Here is a 27,823-nt window from a genome sequence, read left to right as displayed (position 1 = left end):
CTGTTGACTCCAGCTAAATTAAAGCTGGTTGACAGGAGTCACGTGATCATCAGTGACTCCGTAATCTGAGTCGTAACTTCCTTGTTTTTGTCGGAACCATTAAACTGAAACCATTTCAGTAATATACGGTCAAATAAACAGGAGACGAAATGCATTTTACCAGGTAACACTATCTGCTACCTAAGAACATGTTTGTTTTTGACTTGTGTCAGATAGAGAATTGCATTTGCGTGATAGAAAATGAGAGTTTGATGAGTGGCAGTGCCGCTGCGTTGTTAGTTTGTTCTGACATTATCCTGAATATTAGTATTGAGACTCTGTATTTAACGCATAGACAGTCTGGTCAGATGTTTAAGCATTAATGTCCGCAGTATATGAACTACAGCTTGTTTTGACTTACATGAAACTGAAATATGTCAGGATTGTTCTTACAGGCCGAACTCATATTGGACAGATTGGACCCACATATGGAAGATTTCAGCTGTGTTTCTAAACCTAGTAGTCAGTGAGCTTCCAACCTAGAGAGCAGACATTATAGGCACTTTGGATTAAAACGTTCGAAATGCACTGTTGACGCCCAAAAATCGCACCAGTAATACGCAAAAAGTCGAACGTTCGGAACGCCCAACAATGTAATAATATATTTCGGAACGCGCCTAGATGCCCTAACATTTCGATTCGAAGGTGCGGGATTTGTTGATGATGCTCAAAAATTTGTTTCGAATGTTCAGAACACGCCTATGATTCCCCGGACATTAGATTCGAATGTTCGGAACCCATTTATAATGCTCCAAAAATGTATTCTAATGTTCAGAACGTACCTTTTCCATAAATTCATTTTAAACGTGTAGCTTGGATCATGACAGTGATGTTCTAGAATTCGTTTCAAACTTTCAGAACGTGCCAGTAATGCACATAAAATCGAACGTGCAGAACGAGTACATCTCTTCAAATTTAACGTAAGATCAAATTTAATATGATATTTCGAGACAGGTTTATGATGCCCCAGTAAGATTTGAACGTTCGAAATTTGTTGATGATACTCAAAATTTAAATTCGAATGTTCAGAACATGCCCATGATTCAGCAGAAATTACGTTCAGCCAATTTATAATGCCTTCATTTAGAATTTTTCTTTAATTTGAACGAAAATGGAACATGACACTAGACACACTAGAATTTGATTTCAACTTTTGGAACGTGCCAAATGCAATAAAATAATTTTGGCATTCGTTGTTGATATTATATCTCTAGTATTTTTATATTCATCACTCTTCCCAGTATGTACTTTATGCATGTAGGTGGGTTTAGTCAAATAATAACTGTCCCCTATTTATGTCTATAAATGCCCACTTTTATTAGTACATATATTAGTACATTCCACATAGTGAAAAAAGTCAATTGTGATGTTTCGTTAGACATTCGGACAATTGGATTTGTGAATCTCTGGTTTTATCGAACTACACCAGGTGGTTTATGATTTGCATTCTAGTCTCAAGTATCTGGCATTCCACACTAGCTGTCATTTACAGGAATAGGGTGTGACCTCTTCCCTTCCACCGAGTTCACACCTATTTGCTTCCCAGTCTCTAATGCCAGACTTTTTCTTCTGTTCCAGATCCGTCGTTTACAGGCGGAGACGACAAGGCGGTACAGCCTAGGAGCTCTCCCTTATTCCGGATCCTTCCATCTGTCTCTCTGTTTATGTGTGAATCATGATGCTGTGCTGGGGAAGCAGTGTCTCGGGTCAGCTGGGCATCGGTGCGTCGGAGGCTTCTTTCTTTGAGCCGAGGAGCTGTTGCATGTTTGACGGGAGGGGTCTTAAAGAAGTGGCATGCGGCAGCCAACACTCGCTCTTCCTGTTGCATGATGGGAGCGTATACACCTGTGGCTCCAACAGCAGCGGTCAGCTGGGCCATGACAAGCGAGGATGCAGGCCAGGTAACTGACACAAACTGAATTTGAACATACATTACAGCGTGGATCATGAAAGTGATGCTCCAGAATTTGAATCAAACTTTAAGAACGCGCCAAAAAAGTCGAGTGTTCTGAATGCTCGTGTCTCTCCAAAAGATTTATATTCTATAACATGCCTATGATGCCCAAACAATTAGATTTGGGCGTTCGGAATTTGTTGATGATGCTCAAAAATTAGATTTGAATATTCATACCATGCCTACTGTTATCAGAAATTAGATTCAGACATTTATAACCAATTTATAATGCTTCAAAATGTAATTCTAATGTTCAGAAGGCCATGAATTAATTTTGAACATATGGCATGGAACATGGCACTGACGCTCCAGATGTGCGTATGATACCCCAACAATTAGATTTGAACGTTCAGAATTTGATGATGATGCTCAAAAATTTGATTATAATATTCATACCACACCTGCTATTCCACAGAAATTTGATTTGAACATTTAAAACCTATTTATTATGCTTCAAAACTATTAAAAAAATAATATGATATTTCGGGACGTGCTTATGCCCCAACAATTAGATATGAACATTCAGATTTAGTTGATGATTTTTTTATCACAATACACCTATATTTGCATTATGTAAGGTTTCTTTTCATGCAATGCCATAATAATTGATGTAATAAAGGTTTTACGGTCTTTGCACATCTTTGCCTTTTTTAATGAATGTAGCACTTTGCGTTTAAATATCATTAATTTCTCATGTTCCTGCTAAAGTTTTATGCCCCATGTCTTTTAATGTGACAATGCCATGTAACCACATTATATTTTGGCACACACCTAAAATCGAAATTGACATTATTCACAGAAATGAGGCAACATGGCCGGGATAGTAAAACACTGCTTGCTTGATCATGCTACTATTATGATTATTGTGTTACAGTGTATTAACAGTCAATGATGACTGCAGATCTTGTTTTATCCAGCATGCATTGGGGCTCGCCAGTCCAGAGTTGCTAATCCGGTTAATAAGAAAACAATTCCAAGCAGCAAACGGTCTCTCACATGTCTGTGCTAATGAGATCGCACCGTTTGTTCAATACAAGGTCCTGTTATGTGAGTGTAAAAGAAGTAAAAAAACTAGAAACTAGAAAATAACCAAACAATATTCTTTTTATTCTAAATATGTAATATTATTTGTTTCTAAAAGGGTTGGATTGTAGAAATGCATTCTGGTGACGTTTTGTTCTTTATTACTTTATTTTTTCAAATAGATGTGTTGCTAATATTTACTGTGTAAAGCATAAAATTCTTTACAGATTTTGAGCAATTATTCTTTTTTTCCCTCCATCAGAACTGCAGCTTCAATGAAAAATGTTGCCCTACATTCTGTTTTGGAGAATGAAAGTTTTTTTTGTTTTTTTTTCTGGTGTTGTTTTGGTTTAGTAGGCATTCAGTTTCATCTTACCACATTCACATGCCAAAGGGGATTTTTTTTTGTTTCGGTTTTCGGTTTTCTTTAAGCCAGTGCTGTATTGTTCATCTTGATGAGATGATGAAAGATTACATGTGACATTGTTTTGATGCCACACAAACCAACATTGTGATTGGTCACTTACAGTATGTGTCTTCGTCTGGTTTCACTCTGAATATACTAAAGTTTGTATATCCTTAAGTTTGGGGTCAGTACGTTTTTTTAAATGTATATATTTCTACTCACCAAGGCTGCATTTATTTGATCAAAAATACAGTAAAAACAGTAATATTGAGATTTTTTTACAATTTAAAATTTCTGTTTGAATATATATTAAAATGTAATTTATTCCTGTGATCAAAGCTGAATTTTCAGCATCATTACTCCAGTCTTCAGTGTCACATGATCCTTCAGAAATCACTCTAATATGACGGTTTGCTGCTCAAGAAACATTACTGATTATTATCAATGTTGAAAACAGTTGCTGCTTAATATTTTAGTGGAAATCCTTCATTTCAGGATTCTTTGATGAATAGAAAGTTCTAAAGAACAGCATTTATTTGAAATAGAACATTATAAATGTCACTTTTGATCAATTTAATGCGTCCTTGCTGAATAAAAGTATTACAAAAATATTTATTTTATTTATTTTTTTACTTTTTTTTACTTTTTTACTTTTGAATGGTATAGTGTACAGGGAAATCTACTATTTTAATCTGTCAAAAACAATATAGCCATAACAAACTTTTTGTTGCACAAAACAGATGGGATATGAATGATGTCTACGCAAGCATCAAGGTCGGAGTGTGATATTTCCATCTAATGCATTTGTATGTGTGTGTGTGTACTCATAGAGCTGGTCGGAGCTCTGGATGCTCAGAAGATATCCGGCGTGTCGTGTGGTCAGTCTCACTCTCTGGCGGTGAATGAGCAGGGGCAGGTGTTTGCCTGGGGGGCCGGAGAAGTAGGACAGCTCGGTCTGGGTACGGCTGAAGAGGCGGTCCGTGTGCCCAGGTAAAACATCACTTTTTAATGCAAAGTTTTCAGGAATAAATAAAAATGTTTCATAGAATTATAAATGAGAGCTAGTATGATTAAAACACCTAATACAAAGTCCACTGTGAGTGTGAACCGCATTCGTTATGTCGAAATCAGAGTTTTCTTGAATTTTTTATAGATATGGTGTTCTGCAAATTAAAGGGATACTCCACATAAAAAAAATAAAAATTCTCTCATTATTTACTCACCCTCATGCCATCCCTGATGCATATGACTTTTTCTTCATTTAAAGGGATACTCCACTTTTTTTGGAAATAGGCTCATTTTACAACTCCCCCAGAGTTAAACAGTTGAGTTTTACCGTTTTCGAATCCATTCAGCTGAACTCCGGGTCTGGCGGTACCACTTTTAGCATAGCTTAGCATAGATCATTGAATCGGACAGGACCATTAGCATCTCACTCAAAAAAATGACCAAAGAGTTTCGATATTTTTCCTATTTAAAACTTGACTCTTCTGTAGTTACATCGTGTACTAAGACCGACGGAAAATGTAAAGTTGCGATTTTCTAGGCTGATATGGCTAGGAACTATACTCTCATTCCTGCGTAATAATCAAGAAACTTTGCTGCCGTACCATGAGTCCAGCAGGCGTAATGATATGAAAATAGTCCCCAGCTCAGTAACTTCCAACGTGACCGGGACTAAGTTTGTCTAACCTATTAGACCTATTTTCAGGCGTTGCGTCATATCATTACGCCTGCTGCACACATGGTACGGCAGCAAAGTTTCTTGATTATTACGCAGGAATGAGAGTATAGTTCCTAGCCATATCAGCCTAGAAAATCGCAACTTTACATTTTCCGTCGGTCTTAGTACACGATGTAACTACAGAAGAGTCAAGTTTTAAATAGGAAAAATATCGAGACTCTTTTTTTTTTGAGAGAGATGCTAATGGTCCTGTCCCATTTAATGATCTATGCTAAGCTATGCTAAAAGTGGTACCGCCAGACCCGGAGTTCGGCTGAATGGATTCAAAAACGGTAAAACTCAACTGTTTAACTCTGGGGGAGTTGTAAAATGAGCCTATTTCCAAAAAAAGTGGAGTATCCCTGTAAACACAAACAAAGATTTTTATCTCTGTCGTCCATATATACACCGAGGATGGCATAAGGGTGAGTGAATTTTTGTGTGAACTATCCCTTAATGCACATCTTGTTTTTGTCGGCTCTGCATGAGAACCAATTTCTCAAGTTTCAAAAATGCAATGCATTGTTTCCTGTTATTTTTCCAGTGTAAATGCATTTTATACCACATTAACAATTACATCCTTTTTTGTGGTAGATATGCTTTTTCATATTTGACTTCCTTTGCATTGTAAAGGCTGCTCTAGATAGGGTAATCTAATGAGGATTTAATTGGCTCCTAACCTCGTGAGGGGGGTCTCTGCATGGGACCTTCCTCACCGCAGGGGTTTAGACTTAATGATAGTTATAATGTGCTATTACTGAAAGCTCTTCTGTTTTACTGTGGACTGGATGTTTGCTCTAGTATTGCTGAATAAACCACAACAGATGAAACAGCGTTTCCTGACATTCATCACTTGTCATCTCAGTTATTTGAATAACTTCACAAGCACAATACAACCAGAGCGAGTTAATAATTGAGGGTTATTCATTTGGTTTCACATCTTGTGATGTGATGAAGAACACTGGGATTTGACTGTGAGATTCCTGGCCAGTCAGTAAATCAGGAATTTCCTTATTAAATATTTGGATGCTTTGATAATGCTTTCAGCTGCCAATAATAGTGCTGGACTCTCAGGACAATTTAACCATATGTAGCCCTTTGCTGCATAACATTCACTGGTCAACCTGCTTGGCCCTTTGACCCTTTTCCATAAATCTGTATGTCTGTCCTAATAATATGCTTTTTTTAAATTTATGACAACAAAAGTGGATGAGAAAGTGTTGTTGCACCAACTATCTTATTTGCACAGATGTGTATCTCTTAAAACACATATAATATAACATTATATATATAATTATTTTATAATTAATCAAAATAATTGAGAGCGATTGTTTTTGTTTTGATGGAAAAAAACATTTCTTTTATGATTTAATATTCTATTGATTTAAATAATTAATGCATCAAAAAATTTAAATCCATTACAGAGAATACTACTATTTCCCGGCACAATCCGTGTAGAAAGTATGAAAAGAATAATAATAATAATTGGTAAAGCCCAAAGTACCTCTAGAATATTAATATTTATTTATATAATACCTTCTGCAGTGGATTTTGCACAGATGTGTAACTCGCTCAAAATACATTTTTTTTTGATTATTATACAAAATTATATAATATCATTGGGAATGATTATGTTTAGAAGTTTAAAAAAATCCTTGATTGTAATTGAATCGAGTTGCAATTTGATAATTAATAATCAAAGTGTTAAATCCATTCCATAGAATTTCACAGATTTCCCCCCACAATTGGTGCAGAAACTGAAAAGGAAAAAATGACATTCCACGTGAACCTAGTCATCAACTACATGATATGTTGAATGTTTATTACTTCTCCATCATCATCATTATAGTTAAAATGCAGTTGCATTAACCTGGTGAATTTGATAGATGTAGTCCAGAACTTGACTTCTTAAATAAGTTTCTGTATTTTTTCTGTATTCCTTTTTATTATTATTTATTCAGGTTGATTAAAAAGTTGTGCGAGCATCGAATCTCACAAGTAATGTGTGGCAACCAACACTGTATAGCACTTTCAAAAGGTAAGAACAGATGAATTCATTGTTGATTCAGTCGTTTTGTTTTCCGTTGTACTCCTGCTGTGTCAGTAAAAGAAGATTCCCGCTGTCCTCCTCTTCTCAGACGGTCAGTTGTTCGTATGGGGAGAGAACTCCAGTGGGCAGCTGGGTTTAGGGAAGGGAGAGCCGAGCACTCTGTCTCCTCAACCGCTCAAATCTCTGTGTGGGATCCCACTGGCTCACATCAGCGCTGGAGGAGACCACAGCTTTGCCTTGTCCCTCTCTGGAGCCGTGTTCGGATGGGGGAAGAACGGCGCTGGACAACTAGGCCTCAATGACGAGCAAGGTAAAACACACATACGTCTGTTGGTTTGAATGCTGAAACTGACAATTCTTGATTCTTGAAACTGACGAAACTTTTAGAACCTTCAGCAAGGCGCCAAACCTTAGATTGCTCCAGGATTTGTTTGTTATTGAATATGATTAAAGAGGACCTATTATGCTTTTTTACTTACTTTAGAGTGTAATGTTGCTGTTTGAGCATGATAAAGGTCTGCAAAGTTACAAAGCATAAAGTCACTCCTAAGGGAGTTATTCTCTATATCAGTGCGCACTGTTTCTGAACTCCCTGAAACCCCTCCATTGTTGTCTTGAGTTTTCTTCCGGGAATGAACACGACACAATATTCCTCATTTAAAGGCACACTATGCAAGATTTGTACCTTAAAGGGTTAGTTCACCCAAAAATGAAAATTATGTCATTAATGACTCACCCTCATGTCGTTCCAAGCCCGTAAGACCTCCGTTCATCTTCAGAACACAAAGATATTTTAGATTTAGTCCGAGAGCTTTCTGTCCCTCCATTGAAAATGTATGCACGGTATACTGTCCGTGTCCAGAAAGGTAATAAAGAAATCATCAAAGTAGTCCAAGTGACATCAGTGGGTTAGTTGGAATGTTTTGAAGCATCGAAAATACATTTTGGTCCAAAAATAACAAAAACTACGACTTTATTCAGCATTGTATTCTCTTCCGGGTCTGTTGATTTCTTTATTACCTTTCTGGACACGGACAGTATACCGTGCATACATTTTCAATGGAGGGACAGAAAGCTCTCGGACTTAATCTAAAATATCTTAAACTGTGTTCTGAAGATGAACGGAGGTCTTACGGGCTTGGAACGACATGAGGGTGAGTCATTAATGACATAATTTTCATTTTTAATATTTAAAATATTTTAAAAATAATATTTTTGTCTGATTTCTCATAGACCGGGCTGTTCCCTGCCACATCAAGTTCCTGCGGTCACAGAAGGTGGTGTACATCAGCTGTGGAGATGAGCACACCGCTGCCTTGACAAAGGTATTGATCATACAGCCAAATTATTGAATTATTGAAGTATGCTGAAAAACATCATTTTTAAAATATGTAACATTTTGAAGAAAGAGACAAATTGCTACAGTCATTTGAACAATCCATTAATTTAATCTTTAATCTTTTTTACTGACTGTTGATAAGAATTTCTGTTGAACTAGCTTTCTATTGAAAGTTATTCGATTTCATTTTTCATTTTCAATCTTGAGCATTGAAGCATTGCTGTTTGTGCCGTGTTTGATTCAGGAAGGGGGTCTGTTCACATTTGGAAACGGTTCAAGAGGACAGCTGGGCCACGATTCCACCAACAACGAGCCTCTTCCACGCAGAGTTATGGAGCTCATGGGCACTGAGGTGTCTCAGATCGCTTGTGGGCGGTTAGTATATGTACATTTCTGTGTCCATCTGTTTCAGATTGATGTGCTGTTTTTATTTAAAAGTGTGAGCTTTCGTTTGTGTCATGTCCCAAAACATACTGACACTGTATGGGTAATGCACATCATTTTTTTTGTATTTTTGAGTAGCTACTGTGTATTAATTACAGGATTGTTCAAAAGTTTGGGGTCATCGAGAAATTTTTTTTTTTAAAGAAAATACTTTTATTAAGCAAGGATGTATTAAATGGACCTAAAGAGACAGTCAGTACATTTATAATGTTATAAAATATTTCTATTGCAAATAAATGCTGTTCTTTTGAACTTTCTATTCATCAAATAATCCTGAAAAACAATATATCACGGTTTCCACAAAAATATCAAACAGCAAAACTGTTTTCAACATTGATAATGATAAGAAATGTGTTTTGAGCATCAAATCATCATTAGAATATGATTTCTGAAGGATCGTGTGACGCTATTTTAAATTGTAATAATATTTCAATTTTTTATTTTTTGATCAAATAAACGCAGCCTTGAGCATAAGAAACCATTGCAAAATCTTACAGACTCCAAACTTTTAAACAGTAATCAATTTAAAAAAACTGTAAAATAAATGAATGTACATTCATTTGTATTATATCATATATTTAAACCATGCTGAAGTTACACACATGCACAATATATCAATATAAAATTATTCTCACAAGGAGTTGATTACCCTTGATATAATATTCTAATTGCCACTGGTATAAAGGAATGTTTCTACATATTTCTAAGATATTTTGGGACCTTTCTTCCAGATGGAAGCATTACAAATTTTGAGTTAAGTGGGGGTGTGGAGTCAGATACAACCCTTGTTGCTCTTCTGTGTATTGCCAGCAAATACAGTTTATCAAGCTGTGTTTGTTGGCGTCCTGTTGTTTTTCCTGCCGTTCTCACTATCTTCTGCAACTTATTTTTATTCCTCACTCCTAAGTCACCATACCAGGCTGTAATATTAAACATTAAAATACTCTCAGCTTGACTTTTGTATACCGTTATGCATGCAGTCAGTCATCAGATAAGAATGAGATGGGATATTTCACAGCATACCTCTGTCTGTGTGTGTGTGTGTGTGTGTGTGTGTGTGTGTGTGTGTGTGTGTGTGTGTGTGTGTGTGTGCGTCACAGGCACCACACCCTGGCATTCGTGCCCTCCACAGGCCTGATTTACGCTTTCGGCTGCAACACTCAGGGCCAGCTGGGCACAGGTCTCAGAGGAAATGCTAAGAGCCCACTTCCTGTCAGGAACATCCAACCCCTGTGCTTTGGAAACACATACACAAGTACGTACTACGTACATAATCACCATGCCATTGTGTCACATTCTGTATGGATTAAATAAATCCTCTAAACAAGTGATGATAAGCTAAATGTTAATTAACTGGATTGACGGGGATAGTCAGATATTAATAGGCGCCATTTTACAGGACCTACAGTTTGGTATGTGACCGCTCCATATGTTATTTTTCTACAGAAGCCGAGCGCTACACCGTCAGTAAAATTCACAGTGGAGGTGATCACAGTTTCCTGTTGTTGTCTGCCAAGGAGGTAACGTTGCTGCTTTGAAACACCACAGCTCTTTACTAGAATATTCAATAAATCAGTGTATTCCTCAATATCTTCTCATGAATTGAGAATAGTTTGTACCTGCGCATACTATAGGCTTTTATGTGATGTATTTGATGTTTATTTGATCAATCTTATCTGCAAGGTTGATTGGTCAGTACCTGCTTTTATCCACATGGTGGCGCCGATACATCAATGTAATGGTTTTTCAGGCTCAACAGAAAGAGTGATGTTGCCTGCTTTGCCACCGATGTGATTTGTAATATTTTATTACTTCAGTTACTGTGTAGGACAATTTAGGAATTTGCCCAATTAACACTGAAACCCTTCTTTACACACAGAGTTAATTTTGCCCTGAGGTCATAATATTCTAGAAATACACGTTTCTAAGCGTGTGCGTTGTGTGTTTGAGAACAGGGTTCATTTTTTCCTGAGGATTTCCGTATCATGAATACCGCCAAAAGCATCGCTCTGATTAATTCTGAGAGTCTGGACAGCTGGAGGATGAAGCTGCATGACAACAGCGATTCAAGCATCACCAAGTGAGTGTGTGACTTCATCCAGGTTATGTTATGATAGAGGCCTTACAGAAATGTTCTACTTTTGTAATGTTTTATCGTTTCTAAGACAGAATTAGCTGCATTTTAGAGTATTTAACTTTCATAATACTGTATGACACACTACCATTCAGTCAGTAAGATTGTTTTAATGTTTTTGATCAATGTCTCTTTTGCTCACCAAGGCTGCATTTATTTGATCAAAAATACAGTAAAAAACATAATATTGTGAATTATTATTACAATTTGTAAAATGTAATTTATTCCTGTGATCAACATTACTCCAGTCTTCAGTGTCACATGATCTTTCAGAAATCATTCTATGATGATAATTTGCTGCTTTAATATTTTTGTGGAAACTGTGAAACATTCTTTTTTTCAGGATTCTTCAATATATAGGGAAAAAAACAGCATTTATTTTAAATGAGAAACCTTTTGTAACATTATAAATGTTTTACTGTCACTTTTGATCAATTTCATGCATCCTTGCAGAGTAAAAAGTGTCAATTTCTTCAAAAATGAAAAAAAAACCTTAAAAAAAAACATACTTTTTGAACATTTTTGATTAGGAGGTGAGGAAATAAAACATGTTAGGCCAATTTTTTGGGATAATATTGATTAGTTATTTCCCCCCCAGCCATGCAGGCATTACGTTAGCAGAAAATAAATAATTTCAGAGGTGATAGAAGATATTTATGGAAGCTTGTTTCCGCCACTGAATAATAAATAAATAATAATAATTGCGACTTTTTATCTCACAATTCTGACTTTTTTTCTCACAATTGCGAGATATCAAGTCAGAATTGTGAGAAATAAAGTCGCAATTCTGAGAAATAAAGTCGCAATTGCGAGATATAAAGTCGCAATTGCGGGATATAAAGTCACAATTCTGAGAAATAAATTCGCAATTGTGAGATATAAAGTCGCAATTCTGAGAAATAAAGTCGCAATTGGGAGATATAAAGTCAGAATTGCACGATATTAAGTCGCAATTGCGTGTTATAAAGTCAGAATTGTGAGATATAAACTATTTTGTGGTAAAAAAAAAAAAAGTCTGTCTTTTTTTTCCTTAGAATTGGACTTTATATCTCACAATTGTGAGTTTATATCTCACAATTCTGAGAAAAGATGTCAGAATTGCGAGATATAAAGTCGCAATTGCGAGAAAAAAAGTCAGAATTCTGACTTTTTATCTCAAAATTGCGAGTTTATATCTCGCAATTCTGACTTTATAACACGCAATTGCGACTTTATTTCACGCAATTCTGACTTTATATCTCGCAATTCTGACTTTATAACACGCAATTGCGACTTTATATCTCGCAATTCTGAGAAATAAAGTCAGAATTGCGAGATGTAAACTCGCGATTGTGAGATAAAAAGTCGCAATTATTATTATTTATTTATTATTCAGTGGCGGAAACAAGCTTCCATAGATATTAAATTGAAAAAAAAAAAAAAAAAAATCACCTTTTTTTTTTTTCACTGTATATAATGTATCTGTTATGATTTCGATGCTGATTTCAAACCTCTTCCCTCCCCTTCCAGTGACATCATACTCCTGATGTCCTCAACTGCATGTTGGAATGCCAGCTTTTTGGACCAAAGGTGAGCAGTTAAAATGTTCCTCCCATGCATTCCCAATCTAATTAAATGTAAATGCCATGTCAGTAAGCATATGCGCACGGGGTGACACCATGGAGAGTGGAGCGCTTGGGATTTTTCCATAGGTGACTTCTGCTTAATGTGAGGAGGCAAATTCTTCACAGTCACCCACAGGGCTCCCGGTTACAGCTCTGTCTTTAAAAGAGCAGTCCCTCTTTCAGAGAAAACATGACTCGATGGGTATCTTTTTCTGACAAGAGACTCTAGAAACCTCGTTCTGCCGGATGCAGTCCTTGATGTTCATAATCTGCACTGCATTTCAAGAGATTATCTGGTTACATAAGGAACAACTGGTGTCGCTGGCGTCCAGACGGGGTATTATGGGTTGTGAGGTCAAGTCTTCATTTTATAATACGGTTTTGGATATTTGATTAAAACTCTGCTGTGCACATGTCCCAACTCGGGGTTGGCGGGCATTTGGAGCGACACATGGTGCCATGGACTCCATTGCACACAATGAACTCTAGATCAAGAGCTGTAGAGTTGAGGTTTCTGTAGAAATTTGCACTGCTGACTGGGCAGCTTTATTTCTACAAATTGAATGGGATCAAACTCATTGAATTAGATTGATTTAATTGAATTAAAAATATCCACCTGAATTGAAATGAATCAGATAGACCAAATCTAATTGAATCGTATTGAAATAAATCAGATTACTCACAATTAATATGATTGGTCAAATGCAGTTGAATTGAATTGGTTTTAAATGAGTCCAATTGATTCAATTCAACTGAATTGAATTAGAATGAATCAGATTATTCAGATCTAGTTGAATCTGATTTAATTGAGTCAGATTGATTCAATTTAACTGAACTGTATTATGGTTAAACACATCTTGCCATCTCATTCAACCGGGACTGATATTAAAAACCTTTCTTGGTGTGTGAAGAGTCGTTTATCATAGATCAACCATCTTACCCTGACATGCTTAAAATACACTGGTGTGTAGTGCAGGGATCAGCATCAGGCTGTATTTACACCCAGCATGTGATCCTGCTTTCATCCCACCAGAGCGACAGACGCAGATAAAGAGCAATGGAGAGGAAAGGCCTTAAATCTCCTCACCTCAGATCCATCTATTCGCTCATCTGTTGACCCACCCTTGCTTGGATGTACTAAATCTCAATGTTATATGTTTTCAAATAGTTTGAACTAATATAGTAACTAAATCAGACAATGAACACTTATCTTAAATTGGTAAATTGTACAGTATTAGATTTCATATCTTGTTGCAAACCAACATTTGGGAACTAATTTTAACCCGCTGTTTTCACAGTGATGACAGACATTTCAAGACAAACCCCAAAGTCCCGGGCATCGATTTCAATGCTGTTCGGCTGCTTTTTGAAATGCTGATGAAACCAGCCTTCGCAAGACTTTTGGAGCAGGTGTGTGTTCTTTGATATGTCACCATTGTCTCATCATTTATTTAGGTCTTTAATACACACTGCGTACTTGGAAGGCGATTACTCTGCTGCGAACATTATCAAGTTTCTAAAACATTTAAAGCCTTGTTTGTGTCTTAACTGGGTGAAATTTGGTATACTTTCCAATCTAATTTGAGGAATCTTCTGATTATACATGACTGTTTTTACATATTTCATTAAATATGAAATATTTATTATTATTTTATTATTATGTAAAATGTAATTTATTCCTGTGTTTCAAAACTGAATTTTCAGCATCATTACTATCTTCAGTTCCACATGATCCTTCAGAAATCATTCTAATATGCTGATTTGATGCTCAAGAAACATGAATTACTTTTATCAATGTTGAAAACAGTTGTGCTGCTTAATATTTTTGTGGAAACCCTTTTTTCATGATTCTTTAATGTTCAAAAGAACATCATTTATTTGAAATAGAAATCTTTTGTAAACGTCTTTACTGTCACTTTTGATCAATATATATGTATTTTAACTATAAACCTATCTCAAATGTGTTCTTCTAGGCCACAAAGAGCTTTGAGAGTCTCCTGATCCCCCAGCTGCCCTGCTCTCCTCCTGACGTGGAAGCCATGCGGATCTACCTGATCCTGTCCGAATGTCCCGCTCTCCAGGACTCCAAAAACTACATCTCTCTCACCATCCCTCTAGCCATGGCCATCCTCAGATTGGATGCCAACCCTAGCAAAGTGCTCGGTATGACGTCGCCAACATGTTTCACTGCCTAGAAACACCGTTAAACGTTGCTTCGTTACAAAGTTGATCAAAGTCCAAGATCAAAAAGGCTTTTGAAATGAATCTGTGTGCTGTTTCTCAGATAACTGGTGGTCTCTGATGGATTGCGAGGTGTTCTCCAGACTAGTGGAGATGTACAAAAGCATCGTTGTGTTTCTGTTGACTGGCGGGAAGGCGCTCCTGGTGCCTGTGTTCATGGAGAGCTACACCAGTGCCGCCCTTCGACTGCTGGAGAAACTACACAAGGTACGACCAAAATCCACACAACAGATCTCACTTTTAATGAGTAAATGATAAACTACTTATTAATAAGCTATTTGATTGAATATTCCCCAGCTGAATTGGTGTTTTTCATGTTTTTTCAGACATGCTTGCATAATTTAGCTTGCGTTGTTGAATGATAAACTACTGTTAGTGATGGATCCAAGTATTTTGCTGCAGGTCAATCTGAAAGCCCATCATGTGGAATACAACAACTTCTACATCCCTGATATCACCACCCTGGTGGACATCCAGGAAGACTACCTCAAATGGTTTCTGCGCAAAGCTGATATTGTGCGTATACTGCTGCACTTAGGCCTATTGCAGATTAACATTTATGAATTTATACATTTATATATTTGCATGTAAATTTCCATCCAAAGTTGCAAATTGTGTTCCCACCATAGTTTATACACGTCTACTTATTGAACAAAAAAAATAATCCACCTTAATTGAGCACTTACGTTTTTTAGTCACATTTGTATAATTAATTGCGTCTTGGCATTTCCATCCAGTGTTTTTTTTTTTATGCGATAACCTAAAATTTGCATATAAATAGGTGGATGGAAGCATAGCTAAAGTTAATGTGAACATGAACTAGACACCACTTTGTACACAAAATGTTATAGTTTCACATAGACGCCTCAAATCTGAAAAATAAAAGTTCCTCAGAATTTAACATATCTTCTTGTTTTGTCTTATTGCAGAAAATGCGATACCCTCCAGTGCAGGTTTGTTGATTTAATAACTCAATATCAGTTTGTTTTTAGACAGTTGTGATGGTCTCAGCTTGATCATCTGAGTCTTATTTCCCAGGGTTCTGTCACGTTATGTGCCTATCCGTTCATATTGAACGCGCAAGCCAAGACAACCGTGCTGCAAACAGATGCTGAGCTGCAAATGCAGGTAAAAGAAATAACACAACTCAACACTTAACTTTTAGGATTGTTGTTGCACTGCTCAAGTTTTTGACTTGCACTACCGTTCAAAAGCTTGGGGTCGGTAAGATTTTACAACAGTTATTCATCTATACACATAAAAATACACAGGGTTTATGAATCTGACTCTTATTATTCAGTCTCTTTGACTTGTTTTGCCTGCTTCATTACTGTACAGATGGCCGTAAGCGGCGCTAACTTGCACAACGTCTTCATGCTGTTGACTATGGAACCTTTGCTGGCAAGGAACCCTTTCCTGGTGCTCCACGTACGCAGGAACCACTTAGTCAGTGACGCTCTCCGCGAGCTCACAGTCTACAATGACGTAGACTTGAAGAAGCCGCTCAAGGTTTGTCTTTGTCATCCCATTGCACAATGCACAGAATTAATTTGTCTGGTCCACATTGTAGCATATTTTGGCCAGGAACCGCCTACTTAGACATAAGTTTGACTAACATATTAATCATTGCAGGTCATCTTTGATGGAGAGGAAGCTGTAGATGCTGGAGGAGTCACCAAGGAGTTCTTCCTACTCCTGCTGAAAGAGCTGATGGATCCGATCTACGGCATGTTCACCCAGTATTCAGAGTCCAATCTGCTGTGGTTCTCTGATAAAGTGAGTTCAGCCTTAGTTATTACCACAGATTTCAATATTAAACTAAGATAATGAAAAGGGTTGCATCTTCTTTTTGGAGTTATTGTGATAAAATGCCCCAGGTATAATGTGAATGCAAAACAATTTAATTGCATATGCAGGGTTCTCCGAAAATCTTAATATCAGTTGAAATGTTTGAGGCTGAAGGACGAACTGCTTATGCCCTTCATAGAGTGCAAAAATCAGGATTGGGAAGTAAAAACTCCATTAATTTTCTTCATAAGGAAAATGATTTTTAAAGACAGACCTACTGTGAGTTCAGAGGTTGTTAATCGATTTTAATTAGATTTTACTGAAGCCATCTGTCAGATTTATGTGTATTTATTTTTCAAATAATTGTTTAATTTGTGGTGAAAAACTGCATTACCCATGATGCAGTACAGAAGATTCCACCAATCAAAAAGCGCTCTGCAGGGAACACCCAGTCCCATGATGCACCGTGAATGACGTAATTACAAATGACATGAATGTAACTTGCTATACTGTCAAAATATGATACAAAACACTTAAAATATATTGTTTCTATAGAGATAATCAGCAGCTTAGTCTGTAAGAATGACAACTAGTGGTTAAAATAGGTACTGAAGTCCAATTCAAAATATCGGAGATCGTCGTTTCACCCGCCCCCTCCTCCTCAGACTCGACGGCGCTCACACGGGTTGACAATTTAAGGACACATAACAGGAACGAGTGCAATGGACAATGAAAATTGGCAAATTGGCAACGTGCAGTATCAGACCAAAAACAAAAACAAACATTCCAGCCTGGAAACGCACATTTTAAAGTAAAATAACTGGCTGTAGAAGTGTTTTTCAGATAAACGAGTATGTGAACTTAGCATGTTTCCTCAATATATGCAAACATATTATGGTATTTTTATGCTTTAGTAGAGTGACAAAGTTACATACAGTTACATACAAACTATATTTAAATTAATAGTTTTATATTTCTTTATCGTTTTTGATTGTCATTCGCAATGCTTCATTGGATTGTAGTTCTTTCCCTCACTTTAAGGAATAGTTCACTTAAAAATGAAAATTCTGTCATCATTTACTCACCCTCAAGTTGTTTGCAAATCTGTATGAGTTTCTTTCTTCAAAGTCAATGGGGTCCATCAAATGTCTGGTTACTGACATTCTTTAAAATATCTTCTTTTGTGTTCAGCAGAAGAAAGACATTTTTGGGTGAACTATTCCTTTAAGCCATTTAGTACTTTTTGTTTTTTTTATGGTTTTCAAATACTTTTTTTGTTTCACATCAGAGTTTGTAATGTTGTGATTCACCTCGGAGCTGGTTGGTTTGGTTCATGGCTTATAATGCTTTGACAAAGACTTAAAAAAAAAACATATGGGAAAAAAATAATGGAAAAATACTTTCAACGCCGCTGAAAAAAAGAGCGGGCACTAATGCCCTCTATACAGTAGGTGCTTCTCAAAGTGCTGCGTGATTGAGAACATCAACAGATAATCTTATCGGCCTGGTGATTTTGGAAAATCTGGGACAGCTCAGCTGTTTTCATGCAAACATGATGATCCTGCTGGATTTCTCTATGGCATGATGACTTCAAGGGCACTTCAGCTGTGTACAAAACAAGACTAAGATGAGGAGTACACGTGATTGTACAGAGTTTAATGAGTTTAATTTACTTTCACTGCTGGCGAGATCTTATTTTGTTGACAAACACTCTTGGATAATTAAAGGGTTGTAAAGGAAAGATGGCTTTTAGATAAAGGAGTCTTGGTGGCATTGGTATGCAGAAGTATTTTGATGTATAACTCATGTGTGTGCGTTTGCATTGCAGTGTTTTGTGGAGCACAATTGGTTCCACTTGATTGGGATCATTTGCGGTTTGGCCATCTATAACTCTACTGTGGTGGATCTGCACTTTCCCCTGGTGCTCTACAAGAAGCTTCTGGATGTTTCGCCCACTCTGGATGATCTGAAAGAGCTTTCGCCTACAGAGGGAAGGTATAAAACATGATGCTTTTTTTGTCTTTGTCTTTAAAGTCGGCATGAAATAGAAGATGTGATATTCTTCTCTTCACTATTGTGACATATATCCAAGTTAAACAGCTTCTTGAACAAGAAAAAATGTAGGACGGGACATGATTTTATTAATCGGGAATTGATTGGATGGCGGTGGATTGCTATTTGTTGATCTCATGTGAGTGACAGGTTGTCCCTCCATCGCGCCAGCCAGAAAACCTGTCATCATACTAGAGATGTCGACACATGAATTAAAAAAAAGAAAAATTATGTGTACAGATAAATCTTTGATAGTCAATATAATAACAGGGTTCCCACGCGTCCTGGAAAACCTGGAAAACCTGGAAAATGAAAGACCAATTTTCCAGTCCTGGAAAACACATGGAAAATGGGAAAAAAAGTAATATGTCCTGGAAACGTTTGGGTTGTCCTGGAAAATAATTTTCCCTCCTTGTGGATGAACGCAAACGGGTTAAACATTTTACGCATGAATGTCTGTTTTCTGCTGCCTTCAACGGGTAATATTGGGCTGGAGCGCTGGTCTGCTTTCATTTCTGCATGTAGCCAGCACAGCGGCCCACGTGACACAAACCTGCCAATATATACACATTTTGCGTAGCAAGTATGCAATTTGACATCTCAGTACGCTGGTAAAACTTGCCCCTCTAAACTACGGACATGTGAGTTCTGTGGCAAATGTGCACGTGCGGTACTCCTGTCTGACAACACGATGCAGCAGCATGGTGAAGCAGTTTCAGCTAATCATTGTAGAAAAGCGGAGAATAACGAGTCTACCGAACCTACAACGTAACATTCCCGTCCCTCTCCTCCTGCCCTCTGCCTCAGCACCGCTCTACTCAATGGCACTGCTCTGCCTCACTCTCTGTACCCCGTTCCCCATTTGCTGCAGCTGGGCTTAAAAAGGTAAACTGTGTGTGTATGTGTGTGTGTGCGCGCACACACACACACACTTGTTCAGCAGGTCTGCTGCTGAACATGATTGATAGATTTGCTAAGAAAAAACACCTCCCAAAACTTTATTTTTCTTTTTTCAGACTTCGGCTCGAATGTTTCCACAGTGAAAGTAACCTTACGCGTAACGGTTCACATTTACCAAAAGCTGGCAGGTCCGCTCACACACATGCGTGTGCGTGTGTGTGTTTGTTTTGCAGACTGTCGACGCCATGTTGAGGGCAAAAAACATTTAAAGATTGTGGCCAGTACAGTACAAAATGTCTATATTTTCTTTATTAAAAGTATTGTAATCAAAAATATAGGTTTTATTCTTTGTTTTTTATAACCAATTTCTAGCCAGTGAATGGGGAAATTACTGCGTTTAAAGTAATGGAGTTGCAAAAGTCTGCCAAAAGCTAGCGACTTTCTGTTAAAGAGTGTTGCTGTATCGCAGTATATCGAGTGAGAGGTTTTTCTCCCTCTTTCTGTTGAGTGACAGAGGAGCAGTGGAGAGCTGTGGGCGTGTCGTCACTCATACCTTTGCGTGAAATATATTTTTGGTTTTAGTGGAGCCGTAGCGAGCACGATGACAGCTTCGAGATAGCGACGGGTAACAGGTAGTCTTACCGGGCCACGTTCCACTCAGTATTTCATACTTGTTCTATTGTCCGACAGCAGAAACAAAAAACATGTGAATGAGAAAAACGTCATGAATTCAGCTCTATCAAAATACTGTGTATGTGCACAGAGCCCCAACTTTTCATGCTGTTTTTAGCTAGATACACAGACCGCAGAGAAGAGGCAGTGAGAACTGAAGACTTGCATGTTCATTTGAACACAGTTGTTTAAACGTAAATTTTGTTTTGGTGATTTATTGAACATAAAATATTTTGTGGAGAAAGTACAAGAGAGAAAGATTGAGATGAATAAACATTTAAGCAATCTGGTTAAATGTACAAAATATAAGGTACAACTGTAGAAAATAGCAATTCTCCAAAGCCTGGGATATATGATATATACCGGTATTTTACCCTAGTTTGTCAGAATATTTTACTTCAGATCCATTTCATACACAACACCAGTAGGCTAAATGGATTTAGCATTTAAACACATTTAGCTTTACAAAAGGTCTATCCATTTCAGCAATATAATTGACAAAAACGGTTACAAAGATTTGATAAATCAAAATAATTTAGAGTCAAAAACACATAACTCATCAGTTTATGCCATTATGTATACCAGATGCGTAATGTGCCTTGGTGCGAGCAAATGCAATTAATTTAGAAGTCCGATAATAGTTAATATTTTCTAACGTTAGTGACTGATTGCGAATACAGCTTGACTGTGAGAGTTTGGACTTTTAAACTGATACCAGCAAGTAAAATAGCAGTGTATGAACTAAAGTAGAGAATAACTTCTGTTTTAGTAGTGTGGCATTGCAAGTAGAGGAAAGCAGGTGGCATTGTGAAAGACAACAATCTTTGCACAACTATAATACAGATATAACGGTATAGGTACAATATTACATTGTTTCACTCTGTTTCAAAATATATCTCGATATGATAATATCGGTATATCGCCCAGCCATAGTTGTGATAACTTGACTCGCACTGTAGCAGCTGAAAAAGTCTTGAAAATGTCCTGGAAAAGTCCTGGAAAATCATTTCAAGAAAAGAGTGGGAACCCTGAATAAAACTCCCAAAAATTCCATCAAAAATAAGAATCGGCCATTTTTATTTCAGAGCTGACTTTTAGGGATTGTTAGTTCAAAAATTAAAATTCTGTCATGACTACGAATGTTCAAAAAAATGACATAAACGTAGTCCATAAAGACCATAATTAAAGCCATAATTCACAGAAAATCTTCTAATTCACTGTAGCTCTCTATATGAGGTAGGGGATTCTTTAAAATAGGTGTTCCAGAGGTTCAAATTAAGCCTGTCTGTATCTAAACTTGTACCACTTAGCTCTTGTAGGCAACATGTTGTTGTTTTTCCACTAAAAGTCCTCACTCGCTGATCAAATCAGCTCGGCCTCCCACAGAACACTGTATCACTGCCCTCGTTAGACCAAATCAATGAAGTTCCTGTGACCCCCAAGGCTTTACTGAGAAATCGAAGTCCTAAACGGACTGCACAGACCAGTGAAGGGGAACTGTTTTGTCTTTCTTTCTGCCCTACGCTCTGTGTCCTTTACCACTTGGTTACATAAACAGGTTGTTTTTTATGTAACATTAATTAAAAGCCACCCAAAATGCTTTTTGAACAGCTCAAGTTTGTGAGTCACCATCAGACCACTAAATGGTTGCAGAAGGAGAGACCAGCCGGCTCATTGTTGATGGCCTGTTCAAGCCTGTAATCTTGTTTGTGGTTTGTGTCTTCCCCACATTTCATGAGTCATATCACCTTATGAAAACAGCCATCAGCAGACCTTGACCTGGCAATTACAACTCCATCGCAGATGATTTTGTTGTGTACTAATGCATTTAAAAGGATCTAGGATTAATTGGCTTTCTCTCAGTTTGATGTGTTTGACACTCCTGCCAAATTGTTGGATTTATCCGTGGACGGTTTTAATCTGATCAGCGGCTAAGGAACTAGATTTACAGCAACATGAAATCGAAGAGAATACTCAACTTATTTGATTCAAAATAGCAAGTATGCAAATAGAGGCCAGAGTTGTTATAGTTTTGAATTTAGGTTTTATTTAATGTATTTGTGTTGTTTTTCACTTTCACAAATTAATTTGCCGTTTAATTTATAGTTAATTTGTTAACTGATAGCAGCATTAAAGTGCCCCTATTATGCTTTTTTGTACATTACCTTTCGTATAGTGTGTAATACAGCTGTTTGTGAATGTAAAAGGTCTGCAAAGTTTTAAAGATCAAAGTGTAGGATAAATGGAGCTATTGTCTCAACAAAAGAAATAACTGATTCTGAACTGCCTGAAACGAGTCGTCAGTAATTCCAGGCTGTAACACACGCTGTAACAGAGCAGAGTAGACCAATCACAACAGACTGGGTCATCTGACCAATCAGAGCAGAGTAGACCAATCACAACAGACTGAGTCATCAGACCAATCAGAGCAGAGTAGACCAATCACAACAGACTGAACCATCTGACCAATCAGAGCAGAGTACACCAATCATAACAGACTGAACCATCTGACCAATCAGAGCAGAGTAGACCAATCACAACAGACTGAGTCATCAGACCAATCAGAGCAGAGTAGACCAATCACAACAGACTGAACCATCTGACCAATCAGAGCAGAGTAGACCAATCACAACAGACTGAACCATCTGACCAATCAGAGCAGAGTAGACCAATCATAACAGACTGATGGAAACAAACCTCAGTACTCAAGAGGCCAATAAAGTTTAAATTTTAAGTTTAAACCTTTAAATGTTACTAACTTTAAACGTAAAGTGGATGTATTCATGTAGCTAGCTATAAACGTGCTAGTCCTTGTTTTGAGACCTCAGTTGAATCTGTTTTCTGAGTTGGACTGGCTGTTTATGAAAAAAGCATACATCATGATTTATAAGTGGTTTATAATGTCATAGGCAGAAGAGTGTCATTTGTTAAAAGTAGGAGATGATGTGCATCCCCTGTCCCTGCTCGGGTAAGCCAGGGGTTTGCTCTTACACCCTGCAGCTGGTGAGCTCTTAGCTGCGATTACAAAAGAGAATGACAATCGAAGGCCCGTCGATGACTCTAGAGATAAAAGGAGACATTGATAATATGAAAGTTTGGCTTACGCATCTGTCATATTTTCTGCAGGAGTCTTCAGCAGCTGCTGGACTTTGAGGGAGATGTGGAGGAGACCTTCTGTTTGAACTTTGCTGTAAGTAACTGGACACCAAATTAAACGTAACCCCTCAGATGAGGCCACATCAAGTCAAGAGCATTTGTCTGATTAGATGAATGTGACTGATACCTGATTCATATTATAGAGCAATTTACAATTCACTGTTTTGGTAAATCAACAAATTCAACTGAACCTATCCTTGATATCACACACATGCTGCCAAGACGTGTATTCGAATGTGTGCGGATGTGGAAGATGAAGAGAGTTTGCTCACTTGCCATATGTTCCATCAACGTTTCCTGTCGGATGATAGAACGATATTCGACAGATGTTTTTGTGATTCATGATTTAGAGTTAGGGATGGGCGGTAGTAGAGATGAAACAATCTCAGTATGTTTCAAGCTTTTGACAATATTAGGTTTGAAATTGACTTTAGACTTTTCAGTAAATGAATATATAAATGTAACAACTGTGTCCACAGATTACAAGAGAGTATTACGGGATCACAGAGGTCAAGGAGCTGATACAGGGCGGGAAGAACGTCGCTGTGGACAAGACGAACAGGTGCGAATATAGAGTGTGTGGTGTGTCTCTTTAAATTAAGGTCTGAAAGACGTCATGTTGTTCCTGCCTGTGCTCCATATTTCAGTGTCTGTCAGAGAGAGAGAGAGGGAGAGTGTGTGTGTGTGAGTAAGTGTGTTGTCAGCGGGGACAAAATTGCACAGTTTCAGAAGCTGCAGGAACAGATGGGACTGCATAAACACAAATCCAATCCAAACCAAAAAAAAAAAAAAACATGTAAATGCACACACATTTGTGATGCATGACGAATTGTTGCCGTGATCAAGTGTGTATTTCAGGTAAAACATTAAGTAGAGATTGTAAGAATAGAAAAAGGGTTTGTTTGGATCATGCAATGTGTGTGTTGTTTGCATATGTGCATGCGTCCTGCTGTCTGACGGTGAGATTAGGCAGAGGGCCAATCATCTTGAGCTCAGATCAAGGCCCGTTCCCACACACACAAGCTCAGATCACAATCTCCAGCAAACCTGACGCTGCTATATGACCTCCTGAAGATATTACAGGCCTTTAGCCCAGCTCAGATTATCAATCTAAATTCACTCTGTCTGGGACGTGAGTGCATGTAAATATGTGCATTGGATTACATTCGGCATATATGCTTTATTTTTATTTGATTTTTTTCCTCATTATTTCCTGTGATTTATAGATTCTCATTAGTTAGTACAGATTTTTTACTAATATAAGCATTATCACTAAATAACAAGCATCATCTTTAGTAAAAAATGACTGTAAGATCATCATTTAAAAAAAAATTAAATCAGCACAAAGACACTACAACAAATGCTGCAACTACATTTAAATAATATTAATTATTTTAGAATTTTTGAACGAGTGAGGGGTTTTCTACAATACAGTAATGATAAGAAAGAATTTAAAAAATGTGCTTAATTTTCATGAAAAGTGAATGCAATGAAAATGCTAGATGCAACGTTAATGAAAAAAAATGTATATTAATAAAATTGTGTTTATAAGATCTGTTTTTTTCCTCTCAGGAAGGAGTTTGTTCAGGCGTATCTGCAGTATGTATTCAGTGATGCCGTACAGGAGCTGTATTCGGCTTTCTCCAGCGGTTTCCTGAAGGTCTGTGGTGGGGAGATCCTCTCTCTCTTCCAGCCCTCTGAGCTCATGGCCATGGTGGTGGGCAACAACAACTACAACTGGGAGGAGATGGAGAAGGTGGGACACAGAGCTGTGCTCTAACAACTTTAAGACACACATACAACACAAATTCAACATTCATATTAATGTTGAGCGTCAGCTCCCTATTAATGTTCATTTTAAAGCAAATGAGCTGCTGCTCCCGGCACAGAGGGCGGAGCTTCAACAGCTTGTGTCCTTTTACTTCACACAGACATGCACTGAAAATTTAAAAAACGTTTAGCCTTTTATGTTCAAACCGGAGTCAGACAATGATGGAGAGACTCAAGAAGAAGTGACAACATGTAGAATGCAACAGGACATTTCTGAATGGTTAGTTGATGAATTTATGTAGCTGATGTGTAGTTATCTTCTAGTCATTGATTAGCATATTCTGTCTTGATAATCTATAAATCGTGTTCCGGGGGCGGGGTTTATGTAAATTTTAGGGTTGGTGATGTCACTAACCCGAGAGGAATGTCGTGTACTCCCCACCTGCAGTTTATTGTAGTCCTTAAAAAGCTATTTCAGTAAAAGAAAACATCTCCCTTTGCTTTGAACTTTGAGCGTCGTAACTTCGCAGATGTTGTTTATGCTCAAACAGCAACATTACACACTAACTAAAGTAAGAAAAGTGAAATCATAATCAACCACCCCTTTAAACTTGTGTTTTGTTTTTTTCTCCCAGAATGCCTCCTACAAGGGCGAGTTCTCCGCATCTCACCCGACAGTTCAGATGTTTTGGGAGGTGTTTCATGAGTTTCCCTTGGAGAAAAAAAAGCAGTTCTTATGTAAGTGAGAGACAGCTGCATAATGGTTTGTGCTATTGAATATATAATATAAAACCACCTGAACTGTATATTGTGCACCTCCTCTCCATAAACTGCAGAGGAGAGATTGAAGTTTGAAGTGACTGCGCCTTTTTTTTGTCCTCCAACAGTGTTCTTGACCGGCAGTGACCGCATCCCCATCCACGGCATGGCCAGTCTACGCATCGTCCTCCAGTCCACTGCTACGGAAGAGCACTACCTTCCTGTGGCTCACACCTGCTATAACATGCTGGACATGCCCTGCTACCAGACCAAAGAGACCCTGCGGCGCCGGCTCACACAAGCCGTGGAGCAGTACGAGGGCTTCAGTCTGGTCTGAGGTGGCTTTCTGTATGCTGACACTGCACTTTAAACCTGTGGAGAAATGGAAATGAACGCTGCTCTCGCATTTATTTAACCACAGAAGAGCACATCCGGAATCTCATACGAGTAAATCTGTTATTGTCCTATTTTTACAGACTTGCTTATTTGGTTTGCTTCTCCAGATGTGCACAAATTTTGTTTTTCTTCTAAAATTTATATTTTTTAAATGACAAAAGTAAATTATAAGATTGGGATTGAGTAGGTGGCTAAATAAATGAAAGACTTGACTTTCTTTTGTATATTTTTTTTTAAGTATAATTGTTTTTGAATCCGATAGGTTGCCCGTGTCCAGACCATGTTATTTTGCTGTTTCGACTTGAAGTAAACAAATGTGGATCAAATTCATATGAAATGCCCACCAACAGCACACTATAGAAGAATTCAGAAAGAGCCACCACAACCCTGTAAATTGGGGGCTCGTCCGGGTTCAAGATGATAGAGATACAGGTGAAAACTGAAAAATTAGAATATCGTGCAAAAGTTCATTTATTTCAGTAATGCAACTTTTGCACAATATTCTAATTTTTCGAGTTTCACCTGTAACACTCCAGTCCCGACAGTTACAGGCCCAATACATTAAAAGGTTTTAACTTGATTAACCCCTTTTGTTCCTTCACCCTTTCAAATCGGACGTTAAGCATTTACGCACCTCCTGAATCCATTCCAACGGTTTTCCTTTTATGTACAGTAGCAAGTCATTAGCATAAAAATGTCTCTTATTAATAATAGGCATGCATGAGCATGCCATGCCCAGCTGCTTTTCAGAAATATTTTAATGAACATTGGGGGGGAGGGATGGGAACAGATTTCTCTTAGAATGATATGGGGTTTAATTGAGGATGTGATCCAGCAATAACTACTGGGTGATGTATGACGCGTACTAGTTATGGGATTTTAATTGTTTAAATCCAGCAAATGTGAATATTCCAACAGCTGTGTTCTTCCGGTGAGTCCATTGCCGCTTTCAATTTAATCCCTCTTGTTGATTCACAGGAAGGTCATATGCTGTAAAATTTGGTTTTCTACTCACATTTTCTTTCTGATGTCGTCGGGTTGCTATTAAAAATGGATCAGAGTGATTTACCTATGGTTCCTCGGGGGGGTTCTGAGATGGGGAACACGGTGATGTGTTTGCTGTGGCCTGTGATGTTTTGCATCTAGCTGCATGAGATGTGTTTGTTTGAACATGATGGAAGGTCATAGAAAGAAGTGTTTCTATCCAACGTGGTATTCCTTTCTGTCAATGTATGCAAACAAGGGCTTCTTAGTGGCTACTGATGCATTGTTATTTTAGTAAAGTATATTTACTTTTATAGCTTTCAAATGGAATATATTGTTTTATCTATTTTTTTCCAGAACAATAAAATTATTTCACCTCTGATTATCAA

General features: G+C 37.6%; 1 protein-coding gene across 1 annotated transcript; it reads left to right on the top strand.

Annotated features, from left to right (window-relative positions):
* Window positions 1-11: 11 nt before the first annotated feature.
* On the top strand, window positions 12-27,823 carry herc3 (HECT and RLD domain containing E3 ubiquitin protein ligase 3). Its single transcript, XM_084103523.1, has 25 exons — window positions 12-163; window positions 1,618-1,940; window positions 4,253-4,412; window positions 7,107-7,183; window positions 7,284-7,505; window positions 8,429-8,520; window positions 8,779-8,909; window positions 10,079-10,233; window positions 10,425-10,498; window positions 10,934-11,058; window positions 12,622-12,681; window positions 14,015-14,126; window positions 14,690-14,879; window positions 15,001-15,164; window positions 15,360-15,473; window positions 15,887-15,910; window positions 15,996-16,085; window positions 16,296-16,466; window positions 16,590-16,733; window positions 18,574-18,740; window positions 23,496-23,559; window positions 24,005-24,087; window positions 25,098-25,281; window positions 25,931-26,033; window positions 26,183-27,823. Exons 2-25 carry the CDS (start codon window positions 1,715-1,717, stop codon window positions 26,389-26,391), a joined length of 3,141 nt encoding a protein of 1,046 aa, XP_083959649.1. The 5' UTR covers window positions 12-163; window positions 1,618-1,714; the 3' UTR covers window positions 26,392-27,823.

This window comes from Abramis brama (assembly GCF_963993115.1).
Source record: "Abramis brama genome assembly, chromosome: 2".
NCBI classification, from domain to species: domain Eukaryota; kingdom Metazoa; phylum Chordata; class Actinopteri; order Cypriniformes; family Leuciscidae; genus Abramis; species Abramis brama.
The sequence above is the reverse complement of the archived record's forward strand: the minus strand, read 5'-3'. Positions and strand labels throughout refer to the sequence as shown.

Coding starts and splice junctions, on each gene's coding strand:
- herc3 (XM_084103523.1), top strand. CDS start 1,715: ATGATGCTGTGCTGGGGAAGCAGTGTCTCGGGTCAGCTGGGCATCGGT. Junction 7,184..7,283: donor CTGTATAGCACTTTCAAAAG/GTAAGAACAGAT, acceptor TCCTCTTCTCAG/ACGGTCAGTTGTTCGTATGG. Junction 16,086..16,295: donor ATGCTGAGCTGCAAATGCAG/GTAAAAGAAATA, acceptor ATTACTGTACAG/ATGGCCGTAAGCGGCGCTAA.